The sequence below is a fragment of the Emericellopsis cladophorae genome (assembly GCF_022114955.1).
Source record: "Emericellopsis cladophorae strain MUM 19.33 chromosome Unknown NODE_36_length_232396_cov_119_016030, whole genome shotgun sequence".
NCBI lineage: Eukaryota > Fungi > Ascomycota > Sordariomycetes > Hypocreales > Bionectriaceae > Emericellopsis > Emericellopsis cladophorae.
In genome coordinates, this window is record NW_026250961.1 from 109,448 (window position 1) to 132,941 (window position 23,494).

A 23,494-nucleotide genomic window follows, 5' to 3' on the forward strand; every position below is an offset into this window, starting at 1 on the left:
TCGCTGGGATCTCGGGGAGCGGCATCACGAGGAGTCCACTCTTGGGTCCTTGCTTGCAACACTTCAAATTCTTTTCGTAATGCCTGGACCGACCCCTTTCTAATTAATCCGACCTGCTCTCTTCATCTCCTGAACTCTTTTTCTTCGAATTCTATTCTTACCTACCGCCTTGCTCCTTTGTCTCGTCCTTCTCCCCCCAACCGAACGCGACATTGCAACGTCCTTGGTTGCGTATCACCTCTGGCAGCAGACTGGCCTTGTCGACATTCCTAGCCGCATCCAACGACTACACTCCTGCCATCCAGGCAGTCTCCCGACCTCACCTTCTCCTCATGCGTCTCGACTAGTCTACTTCTCACGTTTCTCCCTGCATAGCACATGCAACCTCCCGCGGACGTGGCAGCCCCCATCCTTGGGGTCGACCCTCCCTCCTCCACGACCACGATGCTCACCGCCGCCGCCGCTACGGTCGTTTCTGCAGCCTCGACGATCACTGCCAGGATGAACTTCTCAGCGGACGACTCCACACCGGGCGAGTGTAGCCTCATGGGTCCCTTCGCCATCCTCGTGCAGGCAGCACTGGGGGCCCTAGCGCTTCTGTCCCTCGTCTTCAAGCGGTGGCGGGAGAGGCCACAGCGGCCGGTCAAGATCTGGTTCTTCGATGTGTCCAAGCAGGTTTTTGGCTCCGTGCTGGTCCATATTGCCAACATCTTCATGTCCATGCTCACCAGCGGACGGTTCTCCGTGGCCGTGGAGCCCGTGGTGGCAGCGCGGACGCTGATGAGGAGAACAAGGGAGGACGACTACACCCCCAATCCCTGCTCGTTCTATCTCTTGAATCTTGCGATCGATGTAAGTAATTTCCTTTCCCTGTGGAGGTTCTGAAGTATCTTGGACAAGGGCTAACGCTTATACTCAGACCACCATTGGAATTCCGATCCTCATTGTTCTTCTCAAGCTCGTCACCGGCCTCGTGGCATACACTCCGCTCGGCAAACCGCGCGAGTCGATCCAGTCGGGCCACTATGGCCAGCCGCCCAATGCGTGGTGGTGGCTCAAGCAGTCCATCATGTACTTCATGGGCCTCTTTGGCATGAAGATATGCGTGCTGATCATCTTCCTTGTAATACCTTCGATATCAATGGTGGGAGACTGGGCTCTGGGCTGGACAGAGGGCAACGAGAAGTTGCAGATTGCGTTTGTCATGATGATCTTCCCTCTCATCATGAATGCGCTACAGTATTACATCATCGACTCGTTCATCAAAGAGAAGGATGGCAGCAGCGATGGCCACCCACACGAAAGGCTGCCGAGCGAAGATCCCGAGGAGAGCCACCGGTTTCGACGTGGCGGCGACAGGCACGCAGAAGGGCTTTTGAGTGACAGCGATGATGAAATGGGGGACGAAGTCACCAAGAGGGGCGCCGACGTCCGGCTCAGACCGAACGGCGAGGGTGAGGAGTATGATCCCGATACAGATGGGGATGCTCGCACAGTGGTGGGCAGCAGCAGCTCGAATCGTGCCTTTGAGTCACCGGGTAAGTCGATCGCGCCGGCTTTATACCCCAAAGAGTGATCTTTGCTGCGTGTGCTTGCAGAAAAACGGCGTTTTCTTGGGGTTTCTTGGGTTTCTTGACAATCATGGGCCAGGTTCCTTTTTTCTTGCTCGGGCTGCTGGGTAGAAACATTTATACAAGCGGTCATTTTCCAAGCCACTGGACCATATGTACCAGGTCAGCGCGATTTAGCCAAAACATGCCACAACGGCCTTATTTTCCTTGCTCTTGCCTCGAACCTCTTTGCACTTTAGGCGCCTTACGCAATGTAACTTGACCAGAGCCTGCCAGGTGAATGATAAAACAAATCGATTGCGAGCAAGGTATCAAATGCTGTTTATATGATGATGACAAATTTTCCTAACAAGTCGTGGCTCTTCACTGCCAGCGACCAGATAGTCCTTATATGGTTTCGAATGGTTATACGAAGCGGAACGAACGCTGTCCATGCTCCAAAGTGTTTAAAACGTAAACCCGCACCTGTTCCCCTTAACGCCTTGAAGAAATCATTCGCACGCCCGCCAACTATCAAACGTCCTCACGACGGGCGGTAGGGCTTGTAGCCTGGGTACTCCTGCTTTGGCTCGGCTGGCTCGTTGAAGCGTTGCTCATAGGGGTTGTTGCCATCCGAAGTCTGGGGTCGAGAGAATCCAGAGTTGAAGTCAAACCCGGAGTTGTTCACAATGGGTGAGGAGGGAGGCTCCTCGTACGCAGTCAACGGCGAGGGCGCATGCATGATGCGCGGTGACTGGGCATATTGACGGTCAGGCCCGGGCGAATAGGCGCGGTCAAAGTTCTCTCGCCGAGGACTTTGGGCAGAAGACCCGTAGTTGGTGTTGACGGGTCCAGGTGATTGCCTCGGGGGCCGAGCGTACGGATCAGCATGAGGTCTTGGTGATGCCCGGGGTCCGGGCCCAGGCGAGTTCCTCATACGGGGATCCATGCCGTACGGCGCGGGGCTGTTGTTCCCAGCCCGGTTGGTACCAGGGAGTCCTCGGTACCCAGCGCCAGGACTGCCTGGTCCCCGTCCTGGCCCGGGGCTACCCATTCTCGGGGCTGGGCCAGGGCTACCAATTCGCGGGGCTGTTCCATAAGGGTCGGCACCAGGACCGTGACGCATGCCGTAACCAGCAGCAGCAGCGCCCATGGGTCCAGGGGCAGGGCCGTTTTGAAAGGCACCCCGGTCATCGAATTCGCCTGGCCCTGGAGGCATGTCGGCATACCCAGAGCCCATCTCACTGGGGGCGCCCCTGGGATCGTGGCCAGGTCCGGGGCCATACCCATGACGTCCGGGTCCAGGTGAGTTCCTGCCATTCGGCATAGGCGCCATGCCCGCTGGGGGAAGATCGTAAGGCTGGTCGAGCCCAAAGCCATTGTCCTGGGAGTCGTAGGGATTGGTGGGGGCGTATGAATCTTTGTGTAGTGTTTGCGATGGCGCAGGCATCATGTTTGGCAACTGAGGCTGACCCTGTCCATATGGCGCATTGAAGTTCTCCCTAGACATTGGGCTGTTGCGGCCGGGACCGGGGCCAGGGCCGGGGCCGGGGCCAGGGACCGGAGACACACCGACGCCAGCGAGTGGGCTCTTGGGCTCCATGGGAGGCTTTTTGAGGTCGTTCATCTCATGCTCCTCTTCTTCCAGCTCGACCTTCTTGGAGTTGGCGCCCTCCCAGCTGGGCATCTGCGGCAGTGCATCTTCGCCTTGCTTCTTGGTCTCGAACTCGGCATATTGTGGGGGCGTGACGCCAACCGTAGCGGGCGGGAAGGCGTGCATGGGAGCTTCGGTCCGGTAGCCTTGCTGAGGAGGGACGTATGGTTCATCCAGATACTTGTGCTTCCGGTCTTCTGGCGCATCACAGCATCCGCAGCAATTGCCACAGCACTTGAAGCAAGCGAAGCAGCTGCAGCAGCACGACTTTGCGCAACACGCACAACGGACGATGCAGGTGACAATGGCGAGAATGATGAGGCCTCCAACCACAATGATGGCAATGGCGGGCCATTTGCAAAAGTCGGCCGCCATGCAATTGTCCCAGCTGGATAACGCTGTCTGGATGTCGGTGACTTTATCCTTCGTGTCATCTACAATGCTTCTGTGGACCAAGTGTGTGGCCGGACTGCGTGCCAAGCTGTCCCTGAGGCGCTCCCATGGCCCTTGGCGCAGGCTTGAAGCCATTGCAACGTCAATCGATGGCATCCTGGCGTTTGCTATATCTTTTGAAGGAAAAAAGGGTCGTCGTACTGCTCAATGAGCTAGGCGCGCGTGGTTACTTCGGCTCCAATGTCGACGACTGTTGGATGATATCGTGGTAGTGACAGTTGAGAGGTAACTCTGTCTGAGTATAGAGACCATGCAATGAATTTCCCTTCTCGCTTGAACCTTGGACAATGTCAAGTCGTGGGTGAGGGCAGCGAAGGCTGCAACACCAACAAATGCAGAAAAACAGACAGCGGGCGACTATGCAGCCACACCATAGGATGATTCGAGGCCAGAAACCAGGATCTGCGTCTGTTCGCACCTCTCGGTGAAGTAGTAGCTAGGTAGTTCGAAGGAAGGTATTTCAGCGTCGCTCTGCGTGGCCCGGTAGCAGCGTCACTGGACAGGGAGTATTCGGGTGATCGGTTCGGAACGACGGTCAACTGGGAATGGGAAGGACAAGGCTCGGGGCGTCAGGAGCAAATAATGAACGTGATGGAAAAAAGGAAGCAACGAACGACGACTTCGCTTCAACCAAGTCCCTGCAACGGAAGCACGCAAAGACACACAGTATCGTGCGTCTATCGAGTGAAGGAGTGAAGAGGACGGACTGAAGCGGCTGGAGGAAACATGGGCAAGAAGATGCACTTCTTTTGCCCTGCCCCGGTGAGTGGCATGGTAAATTGCAAATTGCGAGTGCTAGGAGCCGACAACGCTGGTACTGCAGGGCGAGCAGAAAAATAGAGCGCGGAGACCCCTGACGTGAGTGGAGATCTGCGTGTCTCGGTTCTCAGACAGGCAGTGACCAGCGAATCACACGCTCGTGCGTTCTTTACACCAAACTTATTCGCCGTTTCTATTAAATAGTGTCCAGTGTGCCAGTCACGGACGGGCCTTGTGGCTTCTTTTCTTTCACGGAAAGTCAGCTGCTCGGGACTGCCGCATGTCCCTCGCAGCACCAGTCGCCGGCAGGTTGAGACGGGCCGCGCAGTGCCCTTTGTAACGTACATAGGCACGCAGTTGAGTGCTCATGAAGGATCTTGGTCCAGACTGATTGAACATTCGAAACCGCTGCCAATATAGATTAATTATGAACAGGGTCGCTCATACGTACGTGTAAATGTAGAGCCCTTGGCGGCGCTACGTACCCCTAACAGAATGGAGTTGATGGACCTCTTCTTCCGCCCTTGGATTTTCAGGGGCTCGGGGACGGGATGACGATGCCCAACGTGGACTCGCGTATCACGTGCATCGCCGCCAATCGCTTGTTTCACATGGTGAGGAGAATCTCAGAGTAATACTGGCTGTTGATCTTAGGCTTCGAGCCACACACAGTTGTCGTAATACTCGAGCACAAAGGTACGTACTCAAGGTAGCTACGCCTCAATCACCCTCAATTTCGATGACTCTGTGATGAACCGAGTACGTTTCTACGTACTTATAGATTGCCTCGGTACAGGGTAGTATCGAACCAAGGGGTCGACTGATATGTGCGAATGATGTCTGTCAGACTACCTACTTTCAATTGTCGTGACCGTTAGTTCCGAGTCCTTCATCAGTCGAATGGATGAGCAAGATGCAAGATGCATCTCGCATACTACGTAGCTCGGGATAGCAAGATAAAAACGTATCGCAGCAGTAGGTGGAGTCTTAGATCATATGAAGTCAAACGCAAATCTTGGCGACTACGTTGAATATTTCTCGTCTATTAACAGGTGGTATCAGTCATTGCTCTTTCAGAAGAGCTGCATATTTCGTGAGCGTTCATGAAAGCACGCAAGTCCTGAATGCTCGCGCAGAACAACAGCCGACCATTTTGTGATGGCTTCTGGTTGTCCAGTCTTCTACAGCCATCCTAACGCCCAAGTCATTGTCCCGTTTTTCGTCCAAGCAATAAATAAATAAATCACAAGCGGCTATAGCCTCTCATACACATCGTTTCAGCAGCGGCGGCGCCCACGCTGGGGAGTGTCCAACTATTTGACGCCAGGCGGCGGCGGGTAGACGTGGTTCTCAGGCTGATACGCGTTGGGCGGGCTCTGCAAACCATTCTGGTCGGGATAGTTCTGGTTGCCATAGTACCCGTCCTGAGCATATGCAGTTCCGCTGTTCTGGGGCTGGTGAGGAGGCTGTCCGTACGCAGGTGGAGGTGGCTGCGCCCATTGTCCCTGGTTGTGTCCCCAGCCATGCACGGCATGGCCAAGTTGGTGGTCGTTCTGGTGCGCACCGTACTTGGGAGGAGGAGCCATCCAGCCAGTGCCGTACACGGGCTTCGTCCCGCGCTTGCGACGGCGACGGGCGAGGCAGCTGAAGCGATGGGTTAGCAGAGAGCGCGGACCAAGTGGTGGGGAACTCGGCAATGAGACATACCAGCAGCTCAATAGCACGAGCAAAAAGACGAAAAGCGCGACGCCGGCGAGAACCCAGCGTCCATAGTAGTACCAGCCCGACTCGCAGAATCGCTGGCCATGGCGATTCGTCCAACAGCGTTCGCGCTTCTGAAGGTGATTGACGATACTCTCGCCGTCCATGATGAGCTCGCTACTGTTGCGCAGTAATTCCGAAAAGACGCGTAGTAGAGTGTAGAGAGTCGTGTTGTTGTTAACGTTGATAGGACGGGAGGGGATGATGGACTGGAGAGAATGGAGGCTTGGAGGAGTCTGGGGGATGGAAATGAAAAGCGTTGGAATTTGGGTTGCAGCTGCTACCCGGATTTCCAAGGTTGTTACGCGGCGACCGGACTCCAGTCGCCGCTTTGTCTGGAACGTCGCGCTGCCGGTGCGATGATGACGTGGACGCCAAGGGTCCGCTAGCAGGAGGACTGGGACAGATGATGACTGTATAACTCTAGAATGGCCTGTTTTGCTACTTTCTCGTACTCGTCGCACCGTTTTCCCGGGGCTAGGATTTCCGTTCATCAAATGAGAGCCTACTCCTGTCTCTCAGATACATGATCTTGAAGGCAAGGCAAGCTGGGCATTGTGTGCTTGCAATCGTTTTGCCTGCGTGTGGGCGATGGGCCTAGCGTCTCGGCAGCTGGGGCCTTGCAGGTCCCTACTTCAGGCCTTGACAAGCTTCACAAAGGCTGTGGCTGAGTCGAGGCTCAGCCCAGTCACATGGAAGCACAGCCTGAACACCATGACGCTTGTATCAAGATGGCAAATGCAGGAAAGTGCCCCCTAACCATAGCCTTTTCAACACACGATGATATGCAAAGGACCTTTTGCTCTCTGCCGTCAATTGTTTGGAATCTCTCCAATTTGCTAAACGGGCATGGGGATGCAAATGTCATATCAAAAAAATTAAGGTTGTGGCAGATCTTTTCGGTGCCGACATGGAGCCACTCGACGACCACTCGCCAAGCTGATACCTTGAGCTATCCAAGAGGTCCGAAGTCGACCACCGTGCGCAGACAAGCGGGATTCTTGCAAGCCAAGGACGACCAAAGAGAGTACCATGAATTAGTCTTGACTTGGACGTACGTAACAGAACTTCTCACGACAACTTAGGGTCAAAACCCGGGGTTACTCCAGTGGGTTTTAGTGATCGTAGTCTGTACTCTGTAGAGCTTTGCCCCACGATCCACCTGCGCAGCGTAGGATACTCCTTGTAGCTGCGTGGAGTCCATGGAATGGACTACCATTAATATCATGTAAGTGGGGCTACAGGCTGGACTCACGTCACGGATCCCGCGGACCATGAGAAAGCCGCGGTTTATCTAGCGGTGGAATGATAATTAATACGCTTGTCGCAATACTGCTCCGTGTACGGTCTGATCCGATAACATGTTCTGCCAAGCTGTGTGGACTAGAACGCTCAGTACCTTGACTAGCCCCCTCCCGATGCCCCTCACGCTGACGAGTTCCGAGCTCCGCAGGACGCTCACTGTCACAAACATCATGTGTATTACCACCCCTTCGCCTCGCATTGTCGAAATCCCGAGCGCCTAACTCCGTACTAGCCTCCAGGGTCATCCTTTGGTGGCTTGAGGCCCCGTCTCCGTTTGCCGAGCCGGGGACGATACCTCGCTGGCATCTTCCCGAAATGCCCAAGGCGTGTTGGGATTGGTTGAAGATCGCGTGATGTAATCTTAGGAAAGACCGTGTGACTGCTGAACAGACAGACCTGATCAACGAAGCCATGTAAACTCCATCGCTGAGCTCACCCAAAATCATCACTTTTTCGCGTCCATCCATCCAGAACGCCAACGCATAATTCTCAAAACACCAATTCCATTCTGACTCCATCCATCATTATTTTCGTCGCTGTTCCATTCAGTCGTGGTGAAACGCGTAAAGAGGTCGTCATCGTTGGAAGGTGGATGCCTACAAGCCTGGCTTGGGGAACGAGTAGCGGTTCTTGCGCAGCTGATCCGCCGCCTTGGCCTGACGCTCGGCCGCTTGGTGAGCTTGCTGTTTCGCAGCTAGCGAGTTAATCTTCTCGCGAGCCCTGTTGAGGCTCATATTGTCCTGCTGCTTCAGCTTGGCCCGGATGTCGTAGAGGGCCATGAGCGTTGAGGCGCGTTCTAGGTCGTCATCGAGGCGACGCTGCAAATGGTGTAAGCTATCAATACTACCTGCATGAGAGCTTGCCGACATACCTCAGGCTCACCGTGTCGTGGGGTGCCAGGTGCCGTGTTGGCATTGGAATGGCTTGGCGGGGTGATCATAATGCGACGACCGAACTTGTCCACTTTCATTCCATCACTGGACCAGGCGCGCTGAAGTGCTGATGATGGTCGGGGGGGCTTCAGCTGCTGGTTCGTGGGAGCGCTTGGGGATTCGTGAATATCGGTTGGTGCCGCTTTGTGGGCGCTGACAATGGCGGCGGCAGCTTCGGGCTCCTGGAAAGCGTCAATAGGCATCAGGCAAGGGACACATTGCACGTACAGCCGCGCCGAGGTTGCTCAGGTCGGCGAGGACCATGGAAAGCTGGAGTGTTTCCATTGTGACGGCGAAAGTGGTGATATGGTCTTCTGTTGGGGACAGCGCGCGGCTCTGTGCGAAATTGCACTGATTGCCGCTATAGGTCTGCTCCTTGGAGCAAGCACATCGACCAAAGATAATGTCGGATGGCCGCTTCCAGCAACGTGTTCAGTCGAGCGTTGTGATCGGCTTTGTCTTGGTCTACCGTTGAGCTCGTTCGTGGTGCGTGCGCAGCGAGAGTGAATGTGCTGTTGGAGGTACTAATTAGCGATGCTGGCTGGGTTCTGTGATGAAATGATGGCGAATCCAGATCCAGGAATTTCATTGCCAAGAGCTGCTGCCTTTGCTCTGTGGAGCCAAGACAGATGCTAGCGGATGCTGTCGACCGGCCGGGCTAGACGAAGCGGGGCCGAGAGTGGGGTGGATAGGGCAGGTAATTAAGCAGGCAGACAGTGTGGTTTTGTTCTTCGTCAAATATTGTAATGAATAAATGAGAACAAAGCACCTAAGCCAGAGGTAGTACCTTAGGAAAAGGGCAGATGGAACGAAGAAAAAGACTGCAAGGAACTGTGGCAAGCAGGTGGCAATGGTCCAGGTGGTGTGCACCATACCGCCCCGAAAGAGGCGACATTCGTCCCGGTAAGGCAGGCGCAACTTCCCTCGCGTATCATATCACGCACCACCATCATGGAACCCGGGGCGATTTGTACCTCTTGACGCTCCGGTCACTGATCAATTCTCGTAAGCCTGCAGGGACTGGACTCACTGGACTCACTGGAGCCCCCAAACTATTCCCCCACACCCCGTTCTACCACCATGACGGGGTCACAAGACGTGCAGGTGCATGGCAACGTGCATCGACCCTTGGGGGTGCATTTCTCCTCATGCACGGACGGCACACGATGGCACGATTACGCTCTTAGTCGTATAAGTCATCCTTCACCGACAATGTGCCTCAAGCCACCGGTGAGGGCCCGGCAACTTCCATGGTTCCCCGGAGCCCGGACGATCCTCTTTGTCAGATCCAGTCTTTGATCAATCTTAAGTTTGTGCCGTATGCTCAGGCTACTGCGCGCATGCGCACGCTGAAGATTCTAAACCAGGCATACAGGCGACATTGTTAGACTTGTGGTTTGCCCTCACACTATACGTATCTCATATTGTCAAATTCTAGACTGGAATTGACTAGCTGGCATTGAGATGAGTGTTAACAGGGAGAATAAACACACAGTGGACATGACGTTAATGAATTCGATCAGCTTCCCAAGGGTTGCGGCGGACACTGGTTGAAAAGAAGCTGTCCCTACATGTACACATAGATAATTATACCACGATTGCATCTTTACAGAAACCCTTTCCTTTGAGTATCAGACTCATCCGCGTCCTTCCACAAGGACTTTTGCGCCCAAGATGTGCGAATATGGACGTGTCGGCTGCGCCGAATGCGCGGCGATTATCCTCACGGCAGAAGGTCACTGCAAGTACCCAGAAGACTGTCCGTCCGAGCCAGCTTCAAGACCATGCTGGAGCACCAGGGGCTTTGCGGCTCTTGCCGGATGAAGAAGAAGCGAGGAAACATCGTGTTCCAGGTCGTCCTTGATTCAAAAGGATTATGTGTGCACACCTCTGCCTCAGCGCGCAAGGTTGGATGGCGACGGTTCGTGAACGGCATCAAAAGGAAATTCAAAGACGTACGCGGTAGCCCTCTCACCGAGGCCAAGAAGCTGATCTGGGCCACAGGAGGACTATTGATAGAGGCCAGTGACTGGGGGGACTTCACGACCTCGGTCCGGAGTTCGCTGACGTCCAACTTCACGGCCAAGGGCACGGGACAGCATCGGAATCTACTCGAAATAGCTGCTCTCCAAGAGGCCAATGCAAGAGCCAGAGAAACCTACCCACGCCTTGATGGAGCAGGTCTCTCCACCACCTTGGCATACAAGCACCTTCCAGAGAGGCCCTCGAGACGGAAGAATCAGAGCACTGGACGTAGTGATGCCGTTGCTGTTCAGCGCCCAACACATTCGACTTCGAGGCAATCTGAGGCACCGCTGTTTGGACCAACTCGGGCTACGGAATGTTCAGCTACCTTGGCGACTTTGACGAGCGCCAGCATCACTCAATTGCAACCGCCGTTGTTGCCAAACGACACTTTCGACAATATTGAGCGAAACATACGCCGGAGTAGATCGAACGAGGAGGCTGGCTCGTATCTTGTCGCCTGATTGCGCCAGGGTGGTGCATCTATCTTTCATTTCTTGTTAGAGTCTTCTAGTATAGAACTCGTTCGTCCCCTTTCGAATATTTGAATTCTCATTTCTCAAAATGGTCAAAGAGCCAATTTACTTGTCCTGGGATGCTACGGCGGCAGCCATCGATCGTTTACTGGACTAGAAAAAGGTGTCGTCAGATCTGTTGTCGCTGTAGCATGTGTGTGCGAAGACGAGGCTTGACTGCTGTTGATATCGATAGAGGTCTCATCTCGATATCGCTCGGCAGGTGATCCGTCCCAGTCCCGTCTCAATCTCACCCAACACGAAAATGGGGAACAACACGGCCTGTGTTTCATTCCACAACGACGCACCCTTGTGGTCGCAGTAAGCCGACAACATGACCACAGCTCGCGGCCACCCAGGCGTCGGCTCAAGAACTTGTTCAACTACAATCTGGAGACTTCCTGGCAAGTCTAAAGCGCACGTGCTCATCGTGCTCTTGGCCCAACCTCCATCCGCAGGGACCTGCGACCACATGGGCTTGTGCTCCACTCTGATTCGCCAGCCCGACCACAATGCCAGAGGGAGCACGCGACCATTTGCTCGATGATGCTTGGTCAATTGGTCCCCTGGGACCAGAGTCAGTCGAGGCGTGCTATCCTCAGTTCGTGGAGGGGTGCTGGGCCTGGACGACGGGTGCCATGGCACGATGATACCTTGGTGTGGTCGTGGCGGCCCTGCTCTCTGGCATGTCCTCTTCCTCTTCAGCGTGTGGTTGTCAACTCTCGTTGCTCAGTCTTGCATCTCCGTTACCAGTCCGCACATACAGACAGACATATAGCTGTTGGTGAACCCAGCAACCCCGGCTTAGCTACGCCGGTTCGCCGACCAACACGATAACACGGCGCTCTCAACCATTCTGAACTCCAGGCTCAGCGCCTCATCAACGACGAGAACGTGCCGATCTGTACATATTTGGGACGAGTATCATCTCAATTACTTTAATTTTTGTATCGTCAACCATGCCTCGTCCAAACTTGCCGCCAACGCCAGGCTCGTCGACAGATATCAATGGCAGCGACGGTACGCACGCCCTGGCACCTCTGCACATGTCTTTCGAACTCCCTCCACCTGCAATCCACGATGGCTCCAGGATATCACCTGTCGACAATGGCAAGCATTCATCTTCGCCGACAGGATCCACAGCTTATCGCATGCAAGCTGCGGAGACCGTCAAGTCGAGGAGACGGTCGTCTGCTGCTGCTGCGACTGCCACTGTTGGCACTGGGAGCGGGAACTTTGCACTGCCGCCTCCGCCGACGAGGTCAAGAAAGATCATCCAAATGAAGCCTCCCGTGGAAGAGGTCCCCGATGACAACGGCGCAAGTACTACAAATACGACAGCGAAAGGTAAGGCTTCAAAAGCCAGCATACAGCAGACCACCAAGGGCGCTGCAAGCACCGCCAAAGCCTCAGGTCCAGGCGAGGTGCCACAGTCACAGGGCGGCAAGAAGAAGCAGCCCAGTGCAACGAGTGCGGCAGGGCGGAAGATTGCAAGGAAGACGGCGCATAGCTTGATCGAGCGCAGGAGACGAAGCAAGATGAATGAGGAGTTTGCCCTGTTGAAGAGCATGATTCCGGCATGCACAGGTGAGATGCACAAGCTCGCAATTCTGCAGGTATGTCTAAGCGCCATCCGTGTACCGCTTGCTTGCGACTGACGTTCTAGGCCTCGATCGAGTATGTTCGATATCTGGAGGATTGTGTCTCCAAGCTCCAGGTTCAGCACGAGAACGACCAGACCCGCGCTCAGCTACCCTCTATCCGGGAGTTCCACCCTACTTTCCGCGAGGATGACACGGCCGATGTGGAAATGACGGACTCGGATGCTGTCTCGCCGACATTCACAGCTCAGCCGGATCACAGCCACCCTGCGCACCTTCGTCACCCGTCAGCATCGCCAGCCCTTCATCCCCAGGATGCTCGGGGGAGACAACATTCCTACTCTTCCGTGTCGACGGCGGAGCATCAACGCCATTACAGCTACAGCACTGCGTCTGGTGCGACGTCGCCAGCCTTCGGTCCGACACAGGGAATTGGGTATGCACCGAGCAACGCAGGCTCCGCGCTGACGAGTCCTGCGTTGAACCCGCAGTCAGATCTCGACCAGGAAGCGACGGCAGCACTGCTCATGCTGAACAACGATCGGAGGGGTTACACCACAGATGGCCGTCGGACGGTCTCTGTTAGAGATCTGCTCACACCATAATGTCTTATTGGCTGGCGTTTTGCTGGAGGCTTCAGAAAGGGATACAGGGACTTCATTAGTATATTGTGCGAATACTCGTACCAGCGGCGGCGTCTGGGGCTATTCCTATTTACTTATTTCCGGGGCAACATTCTTGAGTACACTTACTTTCGGGGCAACATTCTTGAGTACAATGTAATATTTACCTCAGTGAGTTCTCAGTGAACATGGACTGTCGCAGTCAATGCACGGAGCTATGGGAGCAAGCCAGCAAGACACTGCACTCGCTTCGAGCACGTTCTCCTCTGCTCAGTAAGCCCTCTCGAACCGGCGATGCAAACTGATACGTGTGCAGCATCAGACCGTCCGGTTCGCGGGTCATGTAGCAAGTTCCGTCGATAGCTCTGTCCGTGGAGCTTTACTCCTTCGACCTCCCTAAGCTTGCAATGTTCTCGTGCGAGTCCTTGACCAAGAAACTGTGCTGTCAGCACATGGAATGTGAGCTGTCATAAGGCCAAACCTACTTATACCACAGCACGGTTGGCCCGATTGTCATCAAATGCCACAAGCTGTGGGCGTCGACGCAGCCTAGCCACGGCGGAAAGTCAAACAGCTCCATGCTCATGCCAAGCATTATCCATGCCACAGCAAGACCAGGCCAAGTGGTCCAAAAGCGCTTGGATTTGCGGTACTTGTCTATACTGAACCAAGTCCAAAGCACGTTCTGCACCATGCCAACAGCCACATTTGCCGCCATGTTGTAAGTGTAATCCCATCGTATCCCCTTGAGGTAGCCGATATGCATCATGTATAGTAGCAGGCAAAGAAGCGACCACGCGCGGAGCACAGACCGTCGACGGGGACTTGGGATGTCGAGACGGAAGACCCGGACCGCTGACAGGTACGTCCCATACAGGACGTTTAGACCGGCAGCGAAGTAGTCCAGCTCTTCGGTCATCTGGAAGTCTCTCGAGTGGAAGATGGCACTAAACACCCAACTGGCAATGCCGACGTAGGCGAATCCTATGCAGAAGGGTCGGAGCGTGTAGGAGGCGGGGACTCGTTGGCGGAGCTTCCGCAGGCCATAGTAATGCGCGAACAAATTACCCAGCGAGAAGAGGACGCTAAAAGGCTCTTGCATGCCGAGGAAACGGTGAAAGGGCCATTTTCCGTGAAATTGAACGACAGGAAGGGAGGCGTCGAGGCGGCGGTTCGTGATGATGTGTTGGCAGGTATAGTCGCATTCGCTTGCGCAGTTCCAGAGCATGAAACGATGCAGTAGAGCTGCGATTGTTAGCCACGCGCTTTGGACGGGTCAAAAGGGGTCTCAAGCTCACGCATGGCAGTATGGGGTCCATTCGCGCCGCAGTTCTCTGTCTTGCAGACGGCGAGGCACTGCTTGAACTCGGGTAACCGATCGCCCTTGGAGGCGTGGACAGCGCAGGCGAACACGGCGATGAAAGCTAGCACCATTACAGGGCTCCACGGCCTTCCCACAACAGACGACATGGTGGCGGCATGGACAACACTGGTGTTGTGTAGGTGCCAGTGTCGTGTGCAACTAAGGAAGCTCGCAAAGAGCTTGGATGGAATCAAGGGTCCTCACGGACGGCGGACCGTACTTGTTGTGCTGCTGCGACCGAAATCCGGTCTGGTAGCTGGCAGTCGTATGGCCTACCCTAGACCATATCACTCGTGCTGAGGAATGCCCGTATCCCAGAGGTAGAAGCAGAAACAAATGTCGAATCAGATAAATTCTATGTCCTGGGGCATCATTTGAAGAGTATCCTGGCATTGACGAAAATCGGACATTGGCAATGCCGCTGTTTACGATCGTGAAGAAGCTCCCTGGGTACCTTGTGTGAATGACATTTATGCCAAGCATTATCATTATTCACACCAGAACACAGGGATATGCCCACCAGACAAGTGCTCGGAAAAGCAAACGAGCATTGCTTGCAGGACATCAGTGATTTCAATGGAGCATCGTGCTGGGAAACATCCCAATCAACTTATGATCAAAACTTCACGTCCACGCATGTACCTGTGCTACTATTTGGGGAATGCTGAGGCCGTTGCCGAGACAACGCCGTATGGCCCCACACGGAAGTACACACAGAGCCAAAATAATAGCCCATGTCGCCCTTCATCCTCTGGACTGATTATTCGACACGAAATATGAACACATCGACGCGCAGCTCCCCTTGAAAATTTGATTCTTGTTGCTTTTGAATGATGCCCTGAATCGAACGCGCATGTACACCTCACCATCGAATTAGCGACTGCACCAAAACACCATCACAACATCCCGACGCGTCCTGTCCAGATAGCGGTTGTCGAAAATGTCGACAGCATCACCAACACCAGCGCCCGCAGGCGTGGTACGAAGAACATCGCAACGCCAGGCATCCCTTCGACGACCACCTTCACGCATCTCGATTGCCAAGAATTCAGCCTTACCTGTCCCTGCAACTGCTCCCGAAGCACCAGCGGTTGCTCAACAGCTTGGTCAGCAACAACAATACGATAATGACAGTTCAGAGGATGAGATTCCCGTGCCTATGAAGCTCAGCGCCCTCACAAAAGCTCTGCTGAGCAATGGTGCGCCCATGCAACAACAACACGCGGCTCTGCCTTCGCCTCCTAGGACGAGACGGCAGACCAGCACGCTCAGTAGCTCGACCTCATCAGCGCGTGAAGGTCGCAGGCACCTGAGGTCAAGCAGTGTCCAAGCCGCTGAGCCCAAGAACGAGAAGCCTTCCAGCCCTGTTAGGGATCAAGAAAAGGAGATTTCCCAGCCGAGGAAACGCGTCGTTCGTCTCAGCCACACGCCTCAGAGTCTCGGTCAGGTCGGACCCAGCAAGCGACGTTCCACTTCCAACACTAGGTCCAATGCAAGGTCCTTGCCTCATTCGAGATCAGAGAGCAGGTCAGGTCACCGAGACGAATCTGCCGACGAGAAGCGTGACTACCATAAGGTCGACATCAACACGCCAGGGCAGCCCGAGCGCGTCGTTCGAATTGTTACAGGCTCTTCGGGCAAGCGCAGTCGACTGAGCTCCTCAGGACAGTATTCTGGCCGCCAGCATGACCGCTCCATGGCTGAAAAGTCGACTCTGGACGGTGATCATGCCGATGAAGATGATCCCGACGCTGTGGCACGAAATGCACCGCCCGTCAGTGTTGGCGGAATGGCCAATCCTCAGGGATCCATGCGGGTGAAACGAATTGGAAAAACGCCAGGGAGCTTCCTAAGCGGACCTGCGCGTCGTGGGAGGCGAAGACAGAGCGAAGAGGACGAGAACGGTGACGGTGAAAATGCCCTGCACGACCCGGAGGCGAGCGCGATGCGAGCTGAGGACCTGATGGTTTCCTCGTTTTATGGCGCTGAGTCTATGCGAGACTTCAACTCTGGCAGTCCTGTTAGTGGTAATGCTGCTTCGAGGGCCAGCCACCGCAGGCAGGCATCAAACGCTGACCTCCTGGGCTCCGTCCGGCGATCATCTGGCCTTCGAGAATTGGCGCATGAGCCGAACGGTGAAATCGTGATCCCTCAGTCGCGGCAGCGTCCTACCGTGCCATCAACAAACGATCAGGAAAATGCGGGCCTGGCGAGTTCCAAGCCTCCAAAACCACTGGATCTGTTAGGCGTCCAGCCGCTGAATGTCGAAGCCGGCGTGGCAAAGGCTTCGCCGGATAGGAAGCCGTTGGGTACTGTCGAAAGGAATACACCTCGTCGATCTGCACCCGCACCGCCTCCGAAGATGTCAGTGCTGGAAGCCGCCACCTCCAACGCGGGAGCGTCCACCACGACTCAGGCCAAGCAGCGCAGAAACGTACTCAAGGTCAATGGGAAATGCTACACCAGGCTCGACTGCTTGGGGCGTGGCGGCAGTGCCAAGGTGTACCGTGTGACGGCAGAGAACGGGAAAATGTTCGCCTTGAAGCGCGTGGCACTTGAGAATGCGGACCAGGCAACTATCACAGGATACCGTGGCGAGATTGATCTCCTGGGCAAGTTGAGCAATGTTGACCGCGTCATCAACCTGTTTGACCACGAGCTCAACTCGGAAAAACAAGTCCTTACTCTGGTGAGTGGACATTTTGAACCCAAATCATGTCGGTGACCTAACCTCTGCACAGCTCATGGAGATGGGTGAGCTGGATCTGAACACTCTCTTGAGGTCGAGGCAGAACCCGGAGAACGCCAAGTTTGATCCCGTCTTTGTTCGCTTCTACTGGAAGGAGATGCTGGAATGCCTCCAAGCGGTCCACCAGTGCGATATTGTCCACTCGGACCTGAAGCCTGCCAATTTTGTCCTCGTCCAAGGCCGCCTCAAGCTCATCGACTTTGGCATTGCCAACGCTATTCAGACTGACCAGACGGTGAACGTTCACCGCGAGAACCAGATCGGAACACCCAATTACATGTCGCCCGAATCGCTGCTCGACTCCAACAACCCCCGGGGAGGCCGTGTTGCAGGACGCCCAAAGCTGATGAAGCTCGGAAAGCCAAGTGATGTCTGGTCGCTGGGCTGCATCCTGTACCAAATGGTCTACGGCTTGCCTCCATTTGGCCACATTGCCAACCAGATGTCTCGCTGCCAGGCCATCATCAACTGGGACCACGCCATTGAGTACCCATCACGCGGAATGGGTGGTGCGCCCGTACCGCCCTCACTTATCCGGACGATGAAGCGCTGCTTGTACCGCGAACAGCACATGCGTCCGACGTGTGCAGAGCTTCTCAACGAGTCTGACCCGTTCCTGTATCCGGCTGAGCTCAGCGACAAGGCTACCCCGATCGACGAGGAGCTCCTTGCTAGGATCATCCATAGCGTCGTCAACCGGTGCAAAGAGCGAATGCCTACGGACGCTGAGGTGGCAAGCGCTTGGCCTCAAGCATACTGGGCGAGCGTGCGAAAAGCCACGGCTGGCCGCATGTAACGAGTCAACATGTATCAAAATCCTGTACGACTGAAGGCGGGAGAAGGAGATGGAAGGAGATGAAAGGAGATTGAAGACGTTCACGACAATCGACGACCCTGGTGGTGGAAGAGCCAGCATTCACATTCAGAGCTTGGTGTTGGGGAGTTTCCTTTTTCTTGTCGGTTCTTGGGCGATCACTTTTACTACGCCCAAACATAGGCGATATTCCCCCATTGTATGCTTTCCTGTTTCAAAACCGCAGAGTCCAGATAGTAGGGCTTGGTATGCTTGGATAATCTTTGTCATTCGTTTGAATACCAGGCCTCAACAAGCGATTATTTATAAGATGATATGCTTCTCTCAATTGCAATGCCCAATGATCCTACTTATACAGTTATTCGGAGCGTCCGACTTGTCGTATCTGCACGACAAAACCCGAAGAGCTCCTTTCTTTTGTACACTTTTGTCGTACCATCCCTGACATTACAGCTCCACATCATCCGCGTTCTTGATGTTCAGCTCCGATATCCTCAAGATTGTGTAGCGGTGCTTGCTGTGCACGCGCCTCGCCCGCCTCTGCCTCCTCTTCTTCTTGATTTTGATCCGCAGCGGTTCGCTCTCCGTCCCCGTGACTGTGGCTCGGCACTCAAACACCCTCTCGTCAATGTGAGGTGCTCCCTTCATGGTGTAATCCCTGCTACCGATGACGCTGGCGCGGTTCAACCGGAGCACGTCACCGGGCAAAACACCCGGCATGCGGAATGGAAGACGGATCTCGTCGCCTTCTTGAACGAGGTACGGGAACCCGTGGATGTGGACGGTGATGTAGTGACCGGGCTGTGCGGCGAGGAAGGGCAGGAGGTTGCGCACAGAGTCCTCAATGGGCGCCGGCGGCGGGGCCGGGTGCGACTTTTTGAAGGCGAGCGGTCGGACATGGTGCGCGGTAGGGTTGACGGCGTTCTTGACGTGCTGCTGCTGCTCCGGTGGCACGGGCTCGACGATGGGCGCTGTGGTGTTGAAGGCGCGGGCCAGCAGCAAAGGCGTCGTCGCCAGGCGGATGGACGGCGGGACAATGGCACCACGCAGCGCCGGCGCGGCGGAGCGAAGGAGTGTCCTGCTCATGTTGGAGCGCAAAGGGTGCACGCGATTGGGGTGGTGTATCTTGTTGGATGGGAATCCCCCCAGGCGCGTGTATGCAACTTTTCTGGGCTGGACCGGACAAATGCTTTGGAGATCCACCGGGTAATTGTCGGCCACGAATGCGGCATCAGCCACAAGTCACAAGGTCACTCGAGCATTCATTTCTTGTGACCTGGTACTTTAATTGCTTAATAGACTCCTAATACTCTAGACGTCTACTGCTGATTCAGCGAGGATCCATTTCGTGCATTTTCCGAGATGGTATCATTCATATCGATTCATCATCACGCCCCTTTTGTAGTCTATCACGCAAATGAAGATGCCACGCCGGGCATCCCTTGTCCGAAAACTGCGAAATCACGGCCATGCACACGCCACCCACGTAGTCTAGCACATCCTGTACGTGCACTGTCCCGACGAATTGCGTTTCTCGTCACCCGTCTCCAACTTGTACTGCACTGCAATGTCCAGGTCGCGGCGGTTCTTCTCATTGGGCTTCACCTCGAGGTCGCACTCAATGACCTCGCCATCCTGCACGGTCAGGACATCCCGGAAGTACAGGACAGTCTGTTTCCAGTGGGTGTACTTGGTGTGGGGGCCCGTCGAGAAGCGGATGGGCTTGTGGCAGGCTGTAAAGTCAATGTCGAACCAGGAGACGAGGGCATGCACAAAGTCGTCGCGCTTCACGGGGAGCTTGAAGGACGTGTTGAAGGCGAGGTCCGCCGTGGTGCAGGTGTACAGGTCCAGCGTGAGGACGGGGATAGGATCGGTGACAACCGTCTTGACGTCCACGGTGTCGACGAGGGGTTCCGAGAGGGCGGTATCCTTGAGCGGGGTGTAGTCGAAGCCGTACACATTGTCCCAGAAGCCAATCTTCTCGTCCTTGTAGTCGCCGTCCTCAATGCCCGCAAAGAAGATGGTCGCCTTGTCGGGGAAGATGAGGCCGTCCTTCTGCAGGTAGGTGTCGCGTGCGTACAGCACGGTGTCCAGCATGGATTCGTAGAGGAGGAAGTAGCCCATCCACTCAGAGATGATAATGTCGACCTTGGGGAACGGCATGTCAATCTCCTCCATCTTGCCCTGGATCAGGGTGATCTTGTCGGACAGACCATTGGCATCAACAATCTCGCGAGCCTTGAAGATGATGGTTGACATGTCAACACCAATGACATGTTTCGCGCCAGCCTTAGCGGCAAACCTGGCATCGGTTGTTAGCGTTTGTTATCGTCGCGAGTCGTGGCAGATGTACATGGACAGGATGGCGGTACCGCAGCCCACGTCGAGAACGACCTTATCCTTAAAGATGTGCTTGTTCTGAACGATGGCATTCATGTACGACCGTGTGCGGACTTCATCTTTCTACCATATCAACCAGGTCAGCCGTGCTCCTCTACCGTGTGCTTGAACCACTCCGCTGCAGTGCTGTCTTGTTTGCGCGCTGGTGGGGGAGGGAGGGAGGGGAACGAACCAACATCTCCTCGTGGATGCCTGCACAAGCGAGCAAACATGGTTAGTGAAGTTCAATCTCGTCGCGTCTATCGTCCAGTATCGTACCATGGTGATCATAGCTGGGTGGTCCTGTTAGCGTTGTGTTTGCCCAAGTTCATCGCATTCTCCCACGACAAGTGGGGGGTGGGTTGAGGTGAGGTTTACCTCTTGAAGTAGTGCTGCTCACTGTGCTCCATAGTCTTCATCTTCTGCTCGGCAGCCTCGACGTCCATCTTGTCGCCGCTCATCTTGTCGGTTCTGAAAAAGAAATTGTTGGGGTGAAATTGGGGAGAAGTGCAACCTGAAAGTATGCAGAACAGACAGATCTTTGGACAAGTCCCTGGATCGATGTGAGCACAAGTGGCTGCGCCGGCGGGCTGTGGGTCCGACTATTTTCATCAGGCAGAAAAAAAGAAATTCTGCCATCACCGCCTTTGGACCCTGTCGCATCTCCTAGGTACGTGTACGTGTAGATCCGGCCGGGACTGACTCGCAGATCATACGACACCATATTATCACTGACCGAATCTGCTCGCACGGATAGGCCCTGCAAATTTGGGTTATGCCTTAAAGTTGGACGACAGCAACACACGATGTGTTTGGGGGCTCCAGTTTATATATCAATGTACTCAACCTGCGTGCTTTTCTTTCCAGCCTTCCGTATCTTGTCTCATGATCTCATGTATCGTCGCAGAGCTGGCTGTCTGGCGCAGGTCTGGCGCAGTATGCTATGTTCATGGCAACGTAGCTATCCATAATCCAATGCGAGAGAAATCATTTCCATTGCTACCCAACTCCATTCACCATTTTGTGCGCTCGTGGGTCGAGCACTGAGCCTTTCTGGCTTTGCTCGCCGCGTTTGTCTCGCCCGCTCGCTCAAGGCGATCCACACTTCTTGATCACATCAGCAACGTGCTTCGCCAGCTCATCAGCCTCAGAGCGTGTCGCCGCCTCGGCATACACACGGCAGGCGTTTTCAGTGCCGCTGGCACGCGCAAAAGAGCGGGCATTGGTGTACTTCTTGACAAAGCTGTCAATTTCCTCCTGCGCGCCCGTTGGAGCGCTCAACCTGCGCTCGGCGTCCGTGGTCTCGAAAAGATCTTTGTCTCCCACCTCGACACGGACGAGTCGGTTCGGCAGGTCGTTGTACGTATTGGCCCAATCCTTCAGGGTCCAGCCTTTGTGGGCAAGAATGACCTCGACCATGAGCATGTCGGAGATCGCATCCCCAACGGTCTGGTTGATCAGATCAGCAATGGCTGCGAGAGTCTCGAGAGCCTCCTTTTGTGCGGGAGACTGGGGCTCTTTCTCGGTAAACAGGCGGATGGCCTCTTGGGAGAAGACGACTGTGCCATGCCCATTGGCCTCAAAGTAAACGCCAATGTCAAACTGACAAGCGGCGTGGTGGAGATGCTTGACACCAGTGGGCGTAAAGACGACGGGCAGCTTGAGGTGCTTCTCAATGTAGGCTGTGCTCGCGCCGTTGGCGTACGCAGTCTGGACAACGCCGATGCGGAGTTCGTCCTCGAGACCAGCCTCGCGGACAAGCCCGCCAATGAAGGAGGCGTTCAGAGACGAGATGCGATCTCCATCAAGCATGAAGAAACCAGTGTCTGGGTCGATCCAGTAGTAAATCAAGCGGTCAGCATCACCATCAAGGGAGCAAATGCGGTTTCCGGGGACGGGTGTCGGCTTTGGAGGAGCGCGCTGCCTTGTCTTGACGTAGTCTGCGCCAGCCTTAAATTGATCCTTAGTGACCCGCTTGAGAAAGATAGCACGAAAAACTTACATCTAAATTCAAGACCTCTGGCCTCAGAACATCATCGTTCACAACCTTGACGTTGATCACGTCCTTGGGAATGACCTTGAGAAGCTCTGACAGTTCAGGGCCACCGACACCGTTGGCGCAGTCAACTGTCAGCTGGCCCTCAATCTTGCGGCCTCCCAGCGCGCGAACCAGCGCATCGGACATCTTCTTGTTGTAGCCAGCTTTGCTGACCTCGCCGTATGACTTGGGTGTACCCTCGGTGTTGATGCAACGGACGAGATAGTGGAGCTGCGGTGTTGTGACACGCTTGTAATCGGTATACTCGATATCGATGGCCTCGCAGGCATCAGCCAGCGCTGCGGCGAGGCCGTGACCGGAAGGTCGTGTGTCGCGACCGCAAATGACACGGCCAGGCGTGGACAGATCGACCTTGAGCTGGGCGGCGAGCGACCTGTAGGTATCGAGAAGCTCCTGGTCAGAGGCGCAGTTGACGAGCTTCGTAGCGTGGGCCTCCCAATCCTGCTCGAGCATCTCGCCCATGGGATCGACAATCTTGACGCCATTGTCAACAGCCGGATTGTGGCTAGCCGTGATCATGACACCAATCGCCTGGCCGTTGAGGCGACGACTGCGCAGACCAGAGAGCAAGCCGACGCGGAAGGCAACACCGTCGAGCAGGTCGGCCTTCATGCGGAAGCCAGCGGTACCATATTTGTACGCATGGTTGGGTACAATGGGGTGCTTAGCCGAAGCCGCGAGGATTTTATCGTCCATGATATGCGTAGGCAGCTGATGAAGGTGTTGGCGTCAACTGTAGGGAAGAAGCGGTGTCCAAAGATGACAAGAAGTGGGATTGGAAACACAGAGGTACACAAACAGTGCGAGAGGCTGCGGACAATAAGTACTAGCCTATCCTGCTCGAGTGTGGAGTTCGGGATTTCTAAATTACTTGACCAACCTCATCGGATTTTGAGGCTACACACATCACGTTCCATATTTCAGGCTGCCTTTCATCGCCTCTACACGATGC

General features: G+C 55.0%; 9 protein-coding genes across 9 annotated transcripts; 3 read left to right on the forward strand and 6 right to left on the reverse strand.

Annotated features, from left to right (window-relative positions):
* Window positions 1-444: 444 nt before the first annotated feature.
* Window positions 445-1,576, forward strand: J7T54_000061 (uncharacterized protein; the record flags this gene model as incomplete). Its single annotated transcript, XM_051507807.1, has 2 exons — window positions 445-852; window positions 920-1,576. 2 exons carry the CDS (start codon window positions 445-447, stop codon window positions 1,574-1,576), a joined length of 1,065 nt encoding a protein of 354 aa, XP_051361011.1.
* Window positions 1,577-2,094: 518 nt separating this feature from the next.
* J7T54_000062 (uncharacterized protein) lies at window positions 2,095-3,732 on the reverse strand (the record flags this gene model as incomplete). Its single annotated transcript, XM_051507808.1, has 1 exon — window positions 2,095-3,732. One exon carries the CDS (start codon window positions 3,730-3,732, stop codon window positions 2,095-2,097), a length of 1,638 nt encoding a protein of 545 aa, XP_051361012.1.
* Window positions 3,733-5,729: 1,997 nt separating this feature from the next.
* On the reverse strand, window positions 5,730-6,284 carry J7T54_000063 (uncharacterized protein; the record flags this gene model as incomplete). The annotated part of the gene is made up of 2 exons (XM_051507809.1): window positions 5,730-6,060; window positions 6,124-6,284. The coding sequence occupies 2 exons, from the start codon at window positions 6,282-6,284 to the stop codon at window positions 5,730-5,732; spliced, it is 492 nt and encodes a 163-aa protein (XP_051361013.1).
* Window positions 6,285-8,078: 1,794 nt separating this feature from the next.
* J7T54_000064 (uncharacterized protein) lies at window positions 8,079-8,699 on the reverse strand (the record flags this gene model as incomplete). Its single annotated transcript, XM_051507810.1, has 3 exons — window positions 8,079-8,300; window positions 8,354-8,596; window positions 8,643-8,699. The coding sequence occupies 3 exons, from the start codon at window positions 8,697-8,699 to the stop codon at window positions 8,079-8,081; spliced, it is 522 nt and encodes a 173-aa protein (XP_051361014.1).
* Window positions 8,700-12,105: 3,406 nt separating this feature from the next.
* On the forward strand, window positions 12,106-13,160 carry J7T54_000065 (uncharacterized protein; the record flags this gene model as incomplete). Its single annotated transcript, XM_051507811.1, has 2 exons — window positions 12,106-12,570; window positions 12,621-13,160. The coding sequence occupies 2 exons, from the start codon at window positions 12,106-12,108 to the stop codon at window positions 13,158-13,160; spliced, it is 1,005 nt and encodes a 334-aa protein (XP_051361015.1).
* A 397-nt stretch (window positions 13,161-13,557) lies between these two features.
* Window positions 13,558-14,612, reverse strand: J7T54_000066 (uncharacterized protein; the record flags this gene model as incomplete). Its single annotated transcript, XM_051507812.1, has 3 exons — window positions 13,558-13,615; window positions 13,664-14,423; window positions 14,477-14,612. 3 exons carry the CDS (start codon window positions 14,610-14,612, stop codon window positions 13,558-13,560), a joined length of 954 nt encoding a protein of 317 aa, XP_051361016.1.
* An 869-nt stretch (window positions 14,613-15,481) lies between these two features.
* On the forward strand, window positions 15,482-18,086 carry J7T54_000067 (Serine/threonine-protein kinase-like protein; the record flags this gene model as incomplete). Its single annotated transcript, XM_051507813.1, has 2 exons — window positions 15,482-17,230; window positions 17,283-18,086. 2 exons carry the CDS (start codon window positions 15,482-15,484, stop codon window positions 18,084-18,086), a joined length of 2,553 nt encoding a protein of 850 aa, XP_051361017.1.
* Window positions 18,087-18,551: 465 nt separating this feature from the next.
* On the reverse strand, window positions 18,552-19,190 carry J7T54_000068 (uncharacterized protein; the record flags this gene model as incomplete). Its single annotated transcript, XM_051507816.1, has 1 exon — window positions 18,552-19,190. One exon carries the CDS (start codon window positions 19,188-19,190, stop codon window positions 18,552-18,554), a length of 639 nt encoding a protein of 212 aa, XP_051361018.1.
* Window positions 19,191-19,595: 405 nt separating this feature from the next.
* J7T54_000069 (Phosphoacetylglucosamine mutase-like protein) lies at window positions 19,596-23,238 on the reverse strand (the record flags this gene model as incomplete). Its single annotated transcript, XM_051507817.1, has 7 exons — window positions 19,596-20,406; window positions 20,458-20,567; window positions 20,677-20,696; window positions 20,763-20,776; window positions 20,862-20,954; window positions 21,589-22,388; window positions 22,486-23,238. 7 exons carry the CDS (start codon window positions 23,236-23,238, stop codon window positions 19,596-19,598), a joined length of 2,601 nt encoding a protein of 866 aa, XP_051361019.1.
* Window positions 23,239-23,494: the final 256 nt, after the last annotated feature.